General features: G+C 41.5%; 1 protein-coding gene and 1 pseudogene across 5 annotated transcripts in view; one reads left to right on the forward strand and one right to left on the reverse strand.

Annotated features, from left to right (window-relative positions):
• The window catches only part of OGT (O-linked N-acetylglucosamine (GlcNAc) transferase), a 32,782-nt gene extending 19,518 nt beyond the window's left edge, over positions 1–13,264 (reverse strand). The window contains exons 1-5 of one of the 5 annotated variants that reach the window (XM_046672660.1): positions 13,094–13,160; positions 12,952–12,997; positions 10,030–10,210; positions 8,921–9,164; positions 2,529–2,597 (exon numbers count right to left, since the gene is read on the reverse strand). In XM_046672660.1, the coding sequence (XP_046528616.1) occupies positions 2,529–2,597; positions 8,921–9,164; positions 10,030–10,210; positions 12,952–12,988 (531 nt within the window). In that variant the 5' untranslated portion in view covers positions 12,989–12,997; positions 13,094–13,160. The other 4 variants (XM_046672662.1, XM_046672661.1, XM_046672658.1 and 1 more) reach the window with 4 other exon arrangements.
• Positions 13,265–15,727: 2,463 nt separating this feature from the next.
• On the forward strand, positions 15,728–17,313 carry LOC124245471 (suppressor of cytokine signaling 6-like; annotated as a pseudogene).
• Positions 17,314–17,568: the final 255 nt, after the last annotated feature.

The raw sequence follows: 17,568 nt of genomic DNA on the forward strand, positions 1-17,568 counted from the left end.
CTGTCTCCCAAAGGGGACTGAAGCTGAAACCTCATATGACAGGATTGCACCTAGGTTGAGGTCCCTGTAATGCGAGCGCAAACATCGCTTGCGCAACCTAACAGCATCGCGCTGCGCAATCGCTGCGAACTGCTGCGCTACAAAGAACACCCCTAGACGCAGCAAACGGCCAACCAGATCCATTAATCTACTAGACAGGCCCATAGAGAATATTTGTTTAATGAGATTAGTTGGACTCGAGGTATGTTAAAACCCAATTTTATCCAAAAAGGCTACAGAATAGAACTGAGGGAGCCAGTCAATCAGATTACTCATCTAGTCAACCGTTCACAGGGGCTCATTCGCACGCATGGCGCATTAACGCTGCGCAGCCTTTGCGCTACTGCAGGGTCACAGCGCATCATCAGAAGAGCAGAATGCTGCAATCCAAACAAAGAAGAAAAAAGGAAAAAAATGAACAACAAGAAGAGTTAGAAGCTTTTACTAGTAAATTATTTCTAATAATTTTTAATATCAATTAACTTATACTTATCTTTGACAGAATTGTGGCTATAGTATAAAACATTCTCTTACATAACTTGCTTGTAAATAAAATTATTTTAAGCTGTTTCTGAAGCCACAAGACAGAAGATTCAGGCATGGAGGCAAATTGTTTTGCTGTGGCAGTTACAAACCCGTTACCATATTTCTCATCATGTGACTTTTCGGTGCGTTCCTTGCTGGAAGAGGAGGAGGTGTGTGTCTGCCCTAGATCCAGGCCTCGAGCTCCCTTCAGCGAGGCACCTTACGCATGGAATAGGAGGTTTCACCCACCTGAAACCTTCTAAATACAATATCAATGGTGAAAAACCAAAAACAAGAGAGAAAATAAAAACAAGATCATTAGTAAAAGTTCAACAAAGCAATTGAAATTCTTTGGATGTCTATTACATATGGGAATGAGGACAGTCTCAAGTCTGTAACATGGGAAACATGCAGAAGGGAGAGGGTTAATCAGGGCTATTGCATACAGCAGGGATTTTTGCTGGAAGAAAGGCTCTTCATTTTCTACAAAGACAACTTAATTTTGCTTCCATCGACTAGGAATATGCTGGCTTGAATTTTCAAATGCACTGATTACAAAAGAAATACATTGCATTTCACTCAAGAGTATTTTCTTGTTCACTAAGTTCTCACAAAAACAGAATAACATTTTTCAAACTAGGTGTCTCCAGAGCTCTGAAATAAAGAAGTCAGCAACCTAAGGCAGGCGCAATGTCTCAGCCTAAACCGATCTCTAAAGCTGCAGTGAAGTGCAATTCATGTTAGCTGTCCGCTTGGTGGGGTGACAATTAATAGGAGCTTATCAAATATTTGTTCTATAAATTACCAATTAGATTTATCAGCTAAGATTGAAATAAATTACAATTCATTAGCTGGAAACCTACATAAGGTTAATCCAAAGTGTCAGCAGAATTTATGGGCTACGCACTTAAAACTAGTGCCTTTTAACATTAGATGGTGCTGAAAAGCCTTCTCCCTCCCTGGATGAAGCAAACAGACAGCTACGCTGCGCATACACTCCACGCATTAGCATGCGCGTGGGGCTCAGAGCAACAGGTGGGAGTTTCAGAAGCATTCTGGTTTCTCCCCACTCCTCACCCCTGCAGCGCGGTTGCGTAAGGTGGCTTGTAACAAGACAATGTCATTTATAAATTTAATTTAAAATTATACCAAAAGCTTTAATAACCCAACCTGGTGGTCAAATTCATTATTTGGAAACACAGAATGCTAAAAGCCACCTTTCCACTTTGGCAAGTTTTCTTTCGATCAGTCCATTTCCCAAACAAACCAGCTTTGATCTTCTGACTTTTTTTTTTAAAGGAAGTAGGATGGGGAGGAATAAAAGAAGGAAGTAAGGAAGAAAAGAAGGTAGACAACTAGGATTGGAGAAGAGGAAAAAGGAACTTGGGGGAGGGAGTGGGGACAAGAAGGGGCAGGATGTTCCAATTATTAATTTACAATCATTTTAACAGCCTTTCTTCCACTGTAAAAAGGGTGAGGAAGATGAAGGGAGGAAGGTTAAATAAGAATTTTAAATGCCAGTATTACAGGGTAACATTTGGATGAAATTCTTCTCCACTTACAAGCCACAAAGGACTTAGAAGAGCAGCATTTTCAATGGCACCTGCATCATACAGGAGTCTTGAGCCAAATCACAGGCGCTCTGCTTGTCATCAGCAGGCAAGCCTCAGATTTGAAGGAATGTTATTTATTCCCACATAAGATCATGACGGAGCCCATTGTTATAAAGATGATCTAGCTCAGCAGAAAGGCTCCAAAATGTTCAGGTTCTTGCTTTAGCCCCAGATTTAGAACAGATATGCCAAAGCCTGGCCCTGCTCTAGTCTGAGGCGATTCATGCCGTCAGTTTTCCTCAGTTTCATAGGACTGTTTTGTGAAGACAGCTCAATGAAGAGTTGAAGACTTGGCAAAAAGTACAAGTTTTCATAACACTGATGTTTAAATGTGTTCTATCAAAAACCTACCTTGGCTTCTTCCAAGCGACCCAGGGCTTTGAGCAGGTTCCCCAGGTCACTGCGAACACAGTACAAATCCTAGAAACCCAGAGATACTCTGTTATTAATTATACTCTGCTTTTTTGACCAAAAATATCTTGAAATTACTTTGATGTATCTAGCTCCCTGTCATTTTATTCTGTCAACTAAAGATAGTGCTTGACAAATTTAAGTATAAAACTACAATCCCTCATCCACAATTTCAAATTCCAAAAAGTTACAAAACCTCATTTGATGATTAAAGCTGACCTGAACTGGCACAAAGCTATTTATAGAATTTATTGTGAATACTTAAGTGTGAATACTCATATCTTGGAATACTCATAGCTTAGAAATATAAATGTGTTTTACTAGAAGGTGCTGCTTCAGACCCACCTGGGAGTTTTATATACAGTATTATCATCTTTAAAATCCTAAAAATTCTGAATTTTGAAACTCATCTCATCCCACCAGTTTCAGATAAAAGACTATGGGCCTTACTATGGCTTCTCCTGTCCCCAAACGTCAGCCATTGTTTTTTAAAAAAGCATCAAACGTTTGTTCAAGGTTATGATGAATCACTCCTGTATATCAAGGGCCAAAAATTTTCCATGGAGGAAAAAAGTATTTAAGCCATGATTAGCTCTCAGCAAAGCTATCCTTGGGCTGTCAGGCATATTTAGAAACCTTGACTTCATTTCACTATTAGAAGGATTACCATCCAACCAAAGCTTCAATCCTGGCACCTCATTACTCATTAGTATTAAGTGCTATTAGAGTTGATTGGATGAATAATGAAAAGCAGTTGACTCTGCTTTTTATTAGCAGCACGACTGTGCTGCGAGTCCTCTGGCTCACCAGTCCGTTCATCGGTATGAAAGACACGTCAGACCAGTGAGTTTAAATTTGTACTTGTCCTTGTTTGCCTGTGTCAGTCAAATCTATCAGTCAACAAGTAAAAACAATGGCAACAGAGAGTAGGTTTATCATTCTAAACTGTTCCATGAGTGGAGGAGCCTTAAATTAAGTCCTAGAAAGTGAAATTTTATCAACTGTGCCAAAGTATCATCATATATATTATTCTATGTGAAACTGTATTATGGTTTGCAAAGTCAAGAAATTAATTTTACTGATGAACATCTTTTGTGGTTGTATATTAACATCCATCAGGTGAAACAAGTCATCCAGCAAAGAACAGACTACCACAGAACACCCTCATGGTTGGCCATACTGGGTCAGTTCCATGATCGACCCTGTCTGTCTGTCCATCGAGCAATGACTGGGTGTTTTGGGAGAGAATGGTTGTCTCCCGCGACTTCAAGCACAAAAGGTTAATGCTAATCCTCAATACATCATAGGTAACATTAACCTTAGTACAGACTTCCCCTCCTCTAATGAGTCTAAGCACTTTTTAATCATATTTATTCTCTCAAAAGTAATGACCTTTATAATCTTGCTATCTACTTTGTATGATTTTTTCCCCTAAACTTTAAGAGTTACCCATCTGTTTTGGCAGACGACGACTGAACAATCCAATCTGCTCCTTACAAGCTCCTTCTACACCTGATTGTTGTGGTTATACATCTTTGGACTTTTACCAAGTCCTATGCCTTTTCTGAGCCATAATAATCAAAGTCTTGCAATAATTCTCCAACAATGACCCTAATGGGCTATACAATTTAGCCAACTGCTGCAAAATTTTACCCTCTAGTTTCTACAAACTCTTGGATGAATGCCATCCAAGTCCTAACAGTGTATCTATCTATCTCTGGTTGTATCATCTGGATCCATTACAGCATACTAAATCAAGTTAACACAACGCCTACAGTTGAAAATAGATTACCTTCAAGATCACTATAAGATAATCAAGAAGGCAGTTTTAGAAAAAGCTAAAACATACCATATTAAATATAATAATGAAATCCAATTCTCCCACTTGGGAATCCAAACTTCTCCATCAACAGCTAATTTCTAAGAAATTCAAGGATATCACTATTCTCCCAAAAGTTCAAAACCTAAGACATCAATTCTCCTTTATTCGTCAAATCAAAACAATATTTGCTAAGAGAAACACATTTCTCAAACCTAGCCCATTCTACTCATTCCCAGGTTAATTATCTTCTATGCAAACCTTTATTCAATTCAATAATATGCCTGGAACTGCAGAGAAAAGAAGTTAACAGAATCGTCATCCTCAAGGGGCTTACAATCTACGTGGAGAGACAAGACACATACATATTAAATGCCCACATGGTGGTAAAGAACTTTAGAGAAGCAAGTGAATTCAAAGGGGAAATTTATGCTGGGTATTAAAGGATGAGTAGGGCTTTAACAGACAAAGGAGGAGGGTCCTGTAGACAAGGGAAAATAGTATGAATAAAGGTAAGGAGATGGAAATGAGTAAGAATTTCCTGAATAACTAGCGCTCCTAACATAGCATCTATTTCCTGCCTTTCCTCCTAGAGGCCCCCTACCCCCACCCCCACCCACAACATCTACATACACAAGAAATAAAATCAGGTTGATAAAAACCTACAGTAGTTCTCAATTGCCTCTCAAATTAAATTCAAACTCCTCAGCCTCTCTATTCTTTCCAAATCTTCCAACTGACTCTTCTCTACTACACTCACTTCTTGTTACTACTTGACTCACCACTTCAGCCAAGAAATCTACTTGCTATTTACCTTTCTAGAGAATGCTTAGGTTATAAGCACTCACTCAAAAAACCTTCTGACTAATACGCTCTAACAATAATCATCCGAGGAGCTTACACCTTTCTTCCTTTATGGGTCAGGTCCTGTCTCATACTATAATCCACAACATTTCACCCCCCCCCAACACATCTCCCCAATTCCTAACAAAGCATTGTACATACAATAAGCACTCAAATATTTAAATGTGACATTTGCATAGTAAACAACAAAAAGCAGAGAAGAGAGGAATAGAAATATATGTACGGTTTTCTATAGTTTAGCTGTATAAGTGAGGTTCATAACAGTAACACACAACATGACAGTAACACGCAATGGTCAGGATGCCAGTAGCTCTCAGTGTTATGCATCCACAATCAAAGCAGAAGCAATGGTTCAACAACTTATAAGACTCCGAAAAAGGGGCCAGCCCCATGGTGTAGTGGCGTAGTCATTAAGTTTGGCACGTTCCACTTCAGCGGCCAAGGTTTACTGGTTCAGATCCCAGGTGCAGACCTACACCACTCATCAGCCATGCTGTGGCAGTGACCCACACATAAAGTGGAGGAAGATTGGCACAGATGTTGGCTCAGGGCTAATCTTCCTCAGCCAAAAAAAAGAAAAAAAAGACTCAGAAAGAGAGTTCCTTAGAGCAACTCAGGGTTATAGCCATCTTAAAAAGGACAATTTTATGCATAATTCATAAAAGGGATTGCCAGGCATGGGCAACTCTTAGTGAGCCATCATGTGAAAGATTACTAGTTACAATAAGCACCTTCAAATACAATGGACTAAAATTTTAGTCAAATTATTAAATCACCCAACATTACAGAAGACAATTCAGACTATAAAAATATGAAACAGCTCTGTGTAATCAAGTCACAGAATAACTTCTAAATTGACATTTTGTTTAACTTAAAAAGATAAACACTGCTGAAAACAGGTTATCAAGAATGTTACCTTAACATTTTACTGCTGCAAAACCAAAATAATCTGAGTTTCTTTAACTATTTTCCATAGAATGTCAAATACATCTATGATTCAGGCCAACAACGCACTGCCAAAAAAAGCACCATTTAGGAACAGACAAGATTCTGTCAGAATTGACAAACACATTTGACGGTAAGCTTGAATCTAGTTAAGACCAAATATCCTGAAATAAATTAAAATACGATCACCATGGTAGATTTAGGTGAAATCAAGTCAGTTTGCACAATCCTTTTTTCACTGTCGCCGGTAAAGACACAGAAATAAAGCAGCACCTTCCACTAGGAGAAATACAGAACCAGATGGGAATGTACAGCTGTTCAATGCCTTCAAGGGGTAGTTTCATGATTTATTTGAGTACTATCTTACTTCTTTGGTAGGGCACAATGATACGCTTCCTGTTAACATGTTAAATATTGAAAAGCATAGTTCTATCTCCCACTTTAGTTTTCCCTTCTCATCATACTCCTACAGTTTGGTACAGTCACGCCGTCGCTTATCGACAGGGATACAATGAGAAATGTATCATTAGGTGATTTCATCATTGCGCGAGCAGCACAGACTGTACTTGCACAAACCTAGATGGTATACCCTACTACACACCTAGCTATATGGTACTAATCTTATGGGACCACTGTCATATATGTGGTCGATCACTGACAGAAATGTCATTATGCGGAGCATGACTACTGTCAGCAGCAATGACTGCTCTGCTACAAATGCAGGCAACTGGCAACCCGAGTCAAGGGATCAAAGTACAAAACATTAGGGGCGGGGGGGCCGGCCTGGTGGCGCAGCAGTTAAGTTCCCACATTCTGTTTTTCAGTGGCCCGGGGTTCGCTGGTTCGGATCCCAGGTGCGGACATGGCACTGCTTGGCAAAAGCCACGCCGTGGCAGGCGTCCCACATATAAAGTAGAGGAAGATGGGCATGGATGTTAGCTCAGGGCCAGTCTTCCTCAGCAAAAAGAGGAGGATTGGCAGTAGTTAGCTCAGGGCTAATCTTCCTCAAAAAAGAAAAAAATAAATTAAAAAAAAACATTAGGGGCCACTGCTGTGTTAAGAGGAGACAAGTGAGTTTATATTCAATCAACAAGTGAAGGGTGGAACCAACCTTGATTAATGAAGGGAAAGAACTTACTATGACAATTTAGGTGCACAAGTGAGCCCTGAGCCTTGGCAAGAACAGAGTCCAAGCCCCAGTGACAGCAAATAGAGGGTCCCCTAAAACTTCTATTGGGTAACTAGCTAGAGAGTACCGCAACAAAAATTACAAAAAGTCACTCAAATTTACATATATATGCGTTGACTATCTCTAAAAGGATACATAAGAAATTAGTTTCATTGGCTACCTCTCCAAGAAGGGTAGCTGGTAAACTTTTCATTGTATCTATACAAAAAGCGATGAACGAAAAAAATAAAAAATTTTAAACCTCAAAATTAACTGAAAAAATAATGATTAATAGATGTTGCAATAAAAAGTGATTTCAGATCTTTCTGCAAACTACTAAATTAAGCTTCAATCTCCTAACCTGTAAAACAGGGATTAAGGGACAGCAGAACATGATCAATGGTTTTCAAACTGTGCTTGAGGGCCACCTTAAGGGGTGGATGCCCTCTGGGCATATCATTCCCTTTTATCTCTTATTTCTTCTCTCCTCACTGTTTGCTTTCAAGATTCAGGCTCAGCTCTTACTATCCACTTCACCGTTACTAGCTGTGTGATCCCAAGAAAGTTAAAGAAGCCTGGAGTCTGTTTTTTTTAATTGGTAAAACTGGAAATAATCCCATCTACTTTGAAGGATCACTGTGAGCATTAAAGCCAATGTCTGAAGCTTGACTGGCAAAGTATCTGGGCACATAGTAGACTTTGAATAAACAGTAGCTATAGGAGTTACTTATTAACCAATTCCAGGGTTGTTGCAAAACTAAATGTTGACGACACAGCTTGGAAATGTATTCTTAAATTTTTTCTGGATTCCTACAATCTCTCTCTTTATCACTTACCTCTTAAGTTTTTATCTATCTTCTTTCCCTAACTACATCAAAAGTTCTTAGGGCAAGTCTTACTTTTTTTGTGTACCTTTCAGAGACCCTAACACAGTGTGAACTTTATGTCTGCCAGCTGGGCCTCACCTGTTCCTCAGAAAACACTGGCAATTTAGACAAAAAAATTTTAAGAACTAATCAAAACGTTGGCGTGGGTACTATCACTTCAATTCTCTCACTTCTAATTATGTTGAAAGAAAAGAGAATAGGATATTGAGGAACAAATTTTGCAGTCTAGTTTCCCTGTCACTGATCCATACACTGGCATCTCGTTTGAGCTATTTTATATTACAGATTAAGGCCCTTTATTCACTATTCATTAAAAATCAATTAACTATTGCAAACACCAATCAGAATTTCTCCAAATTTAATCACAACAGCCCTAACAATCATCTGTTCTGTACTTTTACAAGCATTATAACAACAAATGTCGAGTTTCTTCCCATAAGGATAATTTTTATGTTTTCTAATATAACTTGTTAGATAAAACGAATTTTTTAAAACATAATGGAGATCTGGTTAAGGCACTATCTTAAGTAGACAAACATTTCTAAACTCTTGACTTTATTCCATGCAAAAACCTATTTTAGCGTCTGAAGCATCAAACTATGTTTCTGGGCTTTTGTGAAGGGAAAATAACCATTAAAATTTTACTCACAGGATTGTACTGAAGAGCAGAGACGTAAGCTTGGACTGCCCCTTCCATGTCACCTGCTGCTACCAACGCGGCTGCCAGGTTAATATAACCATCGATGAAATCTGGTTTGAGACGCAATGCATGCCGGTAATGCTCAATTGCTTCCTGTAACTGCCCTCTTTCCTTGTACACATTCCCCAAATTCGAATAGGCTTCTGCCAGAAGGGGATTCTGTTTAATTGCCAGAGTGCTAAAGTGAGCAGATCTGGAAAAGGCGAAAAGTGTTGATGCATGGGTATGCATGTTACAGAAAGAAGATATGGCCCATACGCAGCTCAAACAGTTTCTGAAGATCCTGTGCTACTGCTAATTATATAACTATACATTATCTTTTAACTAGTGCATAGTAGGAAAAATTTTGGAAATCAAAGTTTTTCAAAAGTGGAAGTATTTCAGATTTCAAACTGGAACACTCTTTTTTCTTATGAGATAAAATCCTTACTAGAGTCTTATTACCAAACTGTCACATTGTAAGCTATGATTATTAAGATCAAGACCGAAAACGCTATGTGCATGAGTCTCATGATCCATTTGTTGATATGCACATCTTTAAATGTCTAAATAAGCCAGAATGACATTCAAGGGACAAGAACACCGATTCTTCCCTTTCAATTAATTCAACTGCTGAGATAAAAGCAGCATATCTTAACAACTTAATGATAGCATTTGCAACTTGAACCACATATGTACTTCCTACCACAACATATACACCATCGTTTCTGCGCACTTCCTTCCCTCGAGCTGATATGTCTTACAAAGGTGAGACTAGATGCTCAGATGTATACTAAGAATAATTTATTACCTGAACAGAGTTAGGAAAACAGCAGCTATAGGTGGAAAAATCTAGAAAAAGTCCCTAGTCATGCTGATAATCTAACCACCACCACCACAAAAGGAAGGAGAAAAATTGGCAGCTGGGCATGTCACAAATGGGCAAGAAAGAAGATGTGCGTCGGTGGCTCGGATGAAACCAGTACTGGAAACATTTCAAGCTCAAATATTCAAGTATCATTTTTCAAGCTCAGCACCCAGAGGCAGCAATCACCAGCAGGTACCCCCACATCTCCTACCTGTCCAGCCTTCGACACTGGAAGTGTATAGATGAAAGTAATAAAAGCACACCAGTATTGTCTGGCTCTTGTCGCCAAAGCTGCATGCAGTGTCTCTCAGCTGCCTCAAAATCTCCTGCCTGATATTCTCGATGTGCCAACTCAGCTAACCCTTGGAAGGAAAGCATACGTTTCGTTGGTTCTGGAGAATCATCAAAACATTTGAGGGAAGGAGGGGGGAAAACAAAAAGTTAGAAATGCAAACAAAAAAATGTAAAAATATGGTATATTAAACTTAAAGATGAAAACGCTTGAAACTATGTAAAGCACTAGAGTGTTCTGCGCATTATTTATACCCCCAAGTTAACATCAGATGCAGAATTGGCATTTTTTAAAATTCACCCATTAACTTACTTTCCCAGACTAGGTAGAAATATTTACTTCCAATGAGATTACATTTTATGACCAAAAATACTTTGTACTTTCAAATTATAAATCCAGAGGTAGCATCTAAAGATTCACTGAAACATCATTCTGTATACCTTAGTTAACATAAAGAAACAAAATATAAAACATGTGATTTGCAAGGTCACAAATAACCTACTGGGAAATTTAATAGTCTGTCCCATGGTTTAGGTTGGATTTGTGCGGGGTGGGGTACTGGCAACAATATATCTCTTAACCTGGTACACCATGTGTTTTTAACTCTTAAAATTATATTGCTGTTTTTGTAGATTTCACAACTTCAGTTTTTAAAATTAAATTAAGGGCAACACTAGACACAAGCATGGGGTTAAAAAAGAACTAAAAGTCAAGGTGCTATTTTTAAAATAGCTGACAAACAAGATGAATGCATCCGTCAAGAGCCAAAATACTTAAAGGGGTCAAACATTTTAAATAAAGACCTAAGATTATATAGCTCCCCTATCATCCCAAACTCACAATGAGACCAAATTACCTAAAACCCACCCACGATGATTTAACACTAGCATTTTCCAAAGAGCACTGATACTGTCTGAAGGATTGAGACATCGCACACAACCCTACATAAACCAAGCAGTTACCTACAACTGCAATGACTTCTTTAAGAGTGGGAAAACGCTAAAATACAAAACCATTTGATAAAGTGCAACAGAATGAATAATAGATGAAAGCACTATGCTGTGTGTAAGTGACTTAATTCAGATACATAAAGGATATAGGTAGAGGTGAGAGGGGGAAAAACAACAACAAACTCTCAATTAAATACTTAAATGAAACATTACTGGGAACTTGGCCATAGCACTTTCTCTAGACAGTTGCAATGAAAAACCATGTACAAATTACTTAAATCCTACCTAGGTCACAGTGACAAGCTCAAATTTGAGCCTGGGTCCCCAATCATTAGAGCTGGTGAGTGATCTGTATGCTCAGGAAAGCAAATTTCCTGACAGAACACACAGCTGACCACTAACACGAGAGCAAAGAGACTGGCGTCCAAATCTGGGAGGGGTTGTATCTCTAATAGAAACTAGAAAATTACATTTTAGACAAGTCTCTAGAACTTCCTAGCCCCTTATTTTAACACATTTCATCAACTTTTCAAAGCCGCTTATCTGCTATTTTAACACTTGAAATGACAACTTCCTCAAATAAAATAACACACACAGAAAAGGGCAAGCTAGTACAGAATCTTAAATCTTTAAAAATCCCCGGGCGGGCAGGAGGGGAACACTGACTAATTATTAATCCCACAATCTACAATCATGGCTAAGATACGACTGAAGATTCACCTATTACTCACTGCACAATGTCCAAAAGCAATAAACAAAACCTTTGACACATCCCAACTGAGAAACAACGACAACAAAAAAATAACCTCGTGGAAAACCTTAGAACCGCAGCCCAATCCGCCCCCCCCCCCATAGCCTCAATATGGAAAGGCAGCTGAAGGACGCCCCTATAATTTGGTTTCCTTATTTTTAGTACCAAATGCTCTCGACTGAATTGTCTAAAAGGGCAACCGCCTTGCACTTGTGCAGCTACACTCCAGTTGCTTTACAAACTCTTCAAGCAGGGATGAAAACTTAAAAAAATACACACCCTATGAATAAAGAGCTACTGAGCTAAAGAATGGGGATGGGAGACCCAGAGGCGGCGGCGGAGGAACACAGGGAGAAGTAACACAAAGCGAGACTTCGGCGGGCAGGGTGGTCAACGCCAAAGCACCGAGCACCAGGGTGGCTGCTCCCCGACGAGAGGAAGTGGCCCGCAGGGCTGGCAACCTCGCGAAGGAAAGGGTGTGGTTCCCCGGGAGGGGAGGGAGGACGGAGTGGGAAATCCAGGCTGGGGGCAGCGGGTGGAACCAGGCGATGGCCAAGGGAACCCCTGGAAATTTCCGATCGGAACCGGGGCCGCTCAAGCGAAGAACACCCGAAAGGCGCTGCCCCAGAGCCCGTCTCCTCGGGGCTACCTACCGCCCCTCGAGGAGCCCTGCTCGGCCCTGGCTGATGCAGAGGGAGGGGATGACTCCATCGGAATGGCACCCTGCCCTGGACTGACAGCGAAGGACCCGAGCGGCCCCGGAGAGCGGGGATGGGGGGCAGTGGCGGGAGAGGGGGCGGTGAGCCGAATTAGGGGGGCAAACGGTCGCGAAGGAGTGGAAGCGCAGGGACTCCGCGCGGTCCATGCCGAGACAGTCTGGGCGCGCACATGTGGGAGAAACGTCCCGAGAGCAGGCAGCTGGAGAATGCATGCGACTCAAAAGCAAGAGGGGAAGCAAAAAGCAAGCAAGAGAGGGGAAAGATCTGGAAAACGGACGACAGCGGAAAAGCCGACCAGAGGCCGGGGACGACGACAAGCTCCGCAATGCCACCGATGTAATGGGGATGGCCAGAAGGGAGGGAGGGAGGACGGCGCGAGACCCCAGCGCGGCGTCTGCCAAGGTGGAACGGACACCGGTACCTGTGCTGTCGGCCACGTTGCCCACAGAAGACGCCATCTGGAGCTTCTTAAGGGAAAACACGAAGGGGGTAATTGAGTCCTGTTGCCGCCACTACTGGCAAGAATGTTTCTAGAGGTAGGACAAGGAGGGCAGCAGCCGTACCGGTGCGTTGGCAGGCTTAAGCGGCGGCGGCAGTTCCAGGCTTCAACCCGGAGGAACTCTGGTTGGCCACCTACCTCTCACGGTCTTGAAATGGCGGCGGTGGCTCCTCGGCCGAAACAACACGGGCCGGAACTACTTTCTGTTACAATCAAGTACCAGCGCGGAAGTGTCGCGGCAGCCGGTGCTCCCAACAAGACGACGACACGCCAAGGCCCTGGGTCTTATGTAACTTTCCGCGCAGGGCCCATTGCGACAAACCGGATTGTGCCGAAAGCGCATGCGAGCAACCCTGTCAACCTGACTCGCGGTTGGGGCACTGTCTGGGGCAGGAGCGTCCAAGTTGTTTAGCAGTTAGAAGAGGCAGGTTAAAAAGAAAGCCATAGACAGGAGGGATGCGTTTTTGTCCAAGTCGTAGAGTCTATTACCTAGCCAATAATGCAGATTTTGACATACATGCCAGAGGCATCTAAAAAAGTTTAATCAACTTTATTCGTACAAAAATGGATAGTTGCAAGGTTAAGAGATCAACTTGGAGCAAGTAAATTTAAACGGTTGCATTTCAAAGACCGAACTGTGGGTCAAAACGATAGGGGCGGGTTCCAATTTGAACACGTCTTAATTCTGACTCCAGCCATTGGTTTAAGCACTTTAATGAAAAAGACTGATACTTTCACAGAGCCAAGTGAACCCAAACATCTCAGAGTTTGGCTATATAGCCCGAAATTTCAAAATCGTTTTGGTATTCAGGATAGTTCTGCTCACACTATTAGGGCAAATGCTTCATAACTCAGGAACACGCTGAGAGTTTGCACCCCAAAGACAGCCATAAAGATATTAAAGATGATTCATATTCGTCAGAATCCATGACTCTCTTCTGAGTTGTGACACCATTTCCACCACCTAGCTTTGCAAATCGTCACAATCGGTGATTTCGTTTAGCTCAAGGCAGTTCAGCAATGATATAAATGAATTCACTTCCCATCTACCTAAACCCCATATCTAGATGGAGTCTGAATCGCCTCCACTTCCTTGAACAAATTAGCTCTTAGGATCCTCCTGCAGTTTCAAATCCACTGTTCAGACATTTTGTCACATTGGTATTAATTTATATCTCATCTCTTATTCCAAAAAAGGTTTAAGGTAGCTTGCCACATCAGCAAGAAATTATTATAAACCAATGGAGGCAACAAGTTGGATCTCTCAGAGCCTTTTCATTTCAGAAAGTCCTTGATCTAAGAAAACGAGTCAGTGAATTTCTTCAAAACATTTCTACTACCTAGCCATTTCACTACATTAAAAAAAGAAAGCACCTAAGTCCTCAAGTTCAGCTTCAATTTCTTTGAGACAGTTCACAAACTGTTAATTAGGGATATGAGCACAGAGAAAACTCATGATACTGATAATGTCTTCAATCACATTCATAATGAAGAGTCACATGCAGTGAAAAGAAGTTCACTCTACAAACTCTCCTGGAAATTGGGCACTAACCTCTTCTCTTAATTTGAATTAACTGGTAAACTCATCCACCTCTCCCCCCCCCCCAACCCCCCCCCCCAAGTGCCCCATCTGTAGTGAATAAACTCAGCTTTTCAACTTTTAGAACAGACTTCTCAGATTCCACTGGCAGATGTTTAGGCCTTACTGATTAGCAGATGCTAGCTAATTAACTAAAACTCTTTTTGTTGTTAGATGCCAGGTCATGTTCCCAGTCAGGCAGGCTATTTGGCCCATCAATACTTGTGGTCTGAGCTTCCTTATCCTGAGACAAGTGTCAGAGGACGTTATGACATAGTTTGCTGCTGTGGAAAGATGGATGGTGGGGCTCACAGTGGTTCAATAAAGAAAAACCCCTGTTGGAATCTCAAGAACCCCCTCCAGGTACCTTCCAGAAAGATTTGGTTTGAAGGACTTCCTCATCAGACAAACACACCTTTTTTGGCCAATCAAGTAACATTTACTAGAGTCTCTATGTGCAAGACGCTGTGGGGGACACAAAAGTCACTAAGACAAGATCTTTGCCCTCCAGGAACCTGAAGCCCGGTTAGGTAGACACAAAAAGCCACCGGAGCATAAAACAGGAGAGTATTATTTAGGTGATGAAATACATTACTGTCTTTAAATATCTGGGGAGGGAACAGTCACTTCAGGCTGGAGGACGGTGACAAAGAAGGCCTGACTTGAGCATCATCGAAGGAGGCGCTTTTGTGTGTTCTTTTTAACGCTGATTTCTGGTTATTTTTTTTCCTCCCTTTTATGTGCAGCAATTCTAAATTCAGAATCATCTGAAATAAATCAGCCACTCCTTCAACCCCAATTCCAAACTTTGCCACCCTAATAACACCACTAATGGTGTATTCCTTTTCTGCTACTGCGTAACAAATTCTCACAAATTGAGCGGCGGAAAACAGCACACATTTCGCAGCGGCCGCGCCCGCGCTGGGCGGGGGAGGGAGGCGCACGCTCCGGCCGCCGCCCCGCCGCCGCGGCCGCTGGAAAATGGCTCCAAAGGCTCAAGGAAGCTGGAAAAAGACAGAGATGTAGCCCCGCAGGCCCTCCAGATGTTTGGGAATAATATTCCAGAGATTGATCCTCCTGAATTAGGTAACCAGTCATAACGAAGAAAATTAGTCCTAAACCTTCCTGAAATCTCTGAACCCGAATAAAAGTAGAGAAACTGATTTCATGGTAGTACAACCACCATCACTAGCCAGTGAGTTTGGAAAACATGATTCCTTAGTTGGTAGCTGCTGTGGTAAGGATATATGGCCCGCTGTGATATCAACAGTGAAGATGAAAAAGGTGGAAAAAATAGATCAAAGAGTGAAGCCTAATGGGTACATTAAAAAGACGGCTTTCTGCAGAACAAAAGCTCAAAGGCAAGGGGAGCCCACCCTCCGGGAGCTCTGCCAGAAGATACGTTTTCCTCTCCCCAGCACCAATAGTCTTTAAAGATGTGAGAGCTCAAAGACCAATAAGATCCACTTCCCTTGGCAATCATCTCTGTGGTCCTACCCCTTGGCCTCTTGACCTACAAACTCGGAGGATAGCTGTATCAAAATGGAGGAGGTGAGAGTCAAAGCCCAGGTTTATTCTTCCATTCCCAGTCCAGCACGGAATGATGTTGAAAAAGATTTTCACAACCTTCAGCCTGAAACTGTGCCAAGAACAAAATAATTCACTAAAGAGCTCAGAATCTCAGAATGGAGACTTGCATCTTCACCCCAACACACATGTGCCTGTAGGTATTGGACTTACGCCTCAAGAGTGCATTTGGTATGCTGCGCCTGTAGGTAAGGGATGCGTCCTTTAGAAGGATCACCTATCTATTGTCGGGACAGTTCTTCTATGGAAGTTTCTGCAGTTCCTTCTCAAGTGGGAAGGAACTCTTTCTCCAAAAATGACAATCAAGTAGGCCAGGACCTAGTCGTTTCCCCAGAGATCTTTGTGGATCAGTCTGTGAATGGCTTGTTCATTGGCACCACAGGCGTCCCACTGCAAAGCCCAAGAGCGAGTCACGATGATGGCCCTCCACGTTCGCCATTGCTACCTCCAACGCAGAATTATCAAATGCAAAGGAACTTCAGTGGACTCACCAGCACAGATGTCCACGTGTCTGAAAGTATGTGCTATCATTTGATTTTGATCCTGACTCTGTTCCTGAGGTTACAAGAGTTTATGACTCAATGGAAAGTAGTGGTCTTATGGTTATGACAAGCCTTACGGAGGAGCTGAAGAAACTTGCAAAATAAGGATGGTACTGGGGACCAGTCACATACTGAGAGGCTGAAGGGAATCTAGTAAACGTTCCAGATGGTTCTTTTCTTGTTCAGGATAGTTCTGATGACTGTTATCTTTTAAGCTCGAGCTTTCACTCCCGCGGTAAAACACTTCACAGTAGAATTGAGCACTCAAATGGTAGGTTTTGCTTTTATGAACAGCCAGATGTGGGTGGACAGTTCACTGATCTAATTAAACATTCAACCAGAGACTCTGAAAATGGAGCTTTTTGTTATTCAAGGTTGGATCTGCAATTTACCCTGTCAAATTGCCTGGATCTGCAATTTACCCTGTCAGACTGACCAATCAAGTAGCACAATTCATGCAGGTGCGTTCTTTACAGTACCTGTGTTGTTTTGTTAGATGTCAGTATACCTAAATAGACATTTCAAAAACTGGCTTTGCCAAACAAAATGGATTATTGACAGGAGAAGCATTACTGAAAGTTAGGAGAACCCTGTATCTTGCACTTTGGGTTCAAGAAAAAGAGATTGAAATATAGTTTACAAACTTCCATTGCTATCGAAATCTTTTGCTGCCACAACTGTTTCAGTCTTAGATGAAAAAGTAATCAATTTGTTGAGGGGTGGGGAAGTGTCAGCAGGATGTCTTGAGTTTATTTTTGGTTTTTAGAAAGGAAAGTCTTGAGGTTTTAGAAGTGTGAATTATCTTCTGTCATGTACAAAATAATCGCAATG

The sequence above is a fragment of the Equus quagga genome, chromosome 10 (assembly GCF_021613505.1).
Source record: "Equus quagga isolate Etosha38 chromosome 10, UCLA_HA_Equagga_1.0, whole genome shotgun sequence".
Lineage (NCBI taxonomy): Eukaryota > Metazoa > Chordata > Mammalia > Perissodactyla > Equidae > Equus > Equus quagga.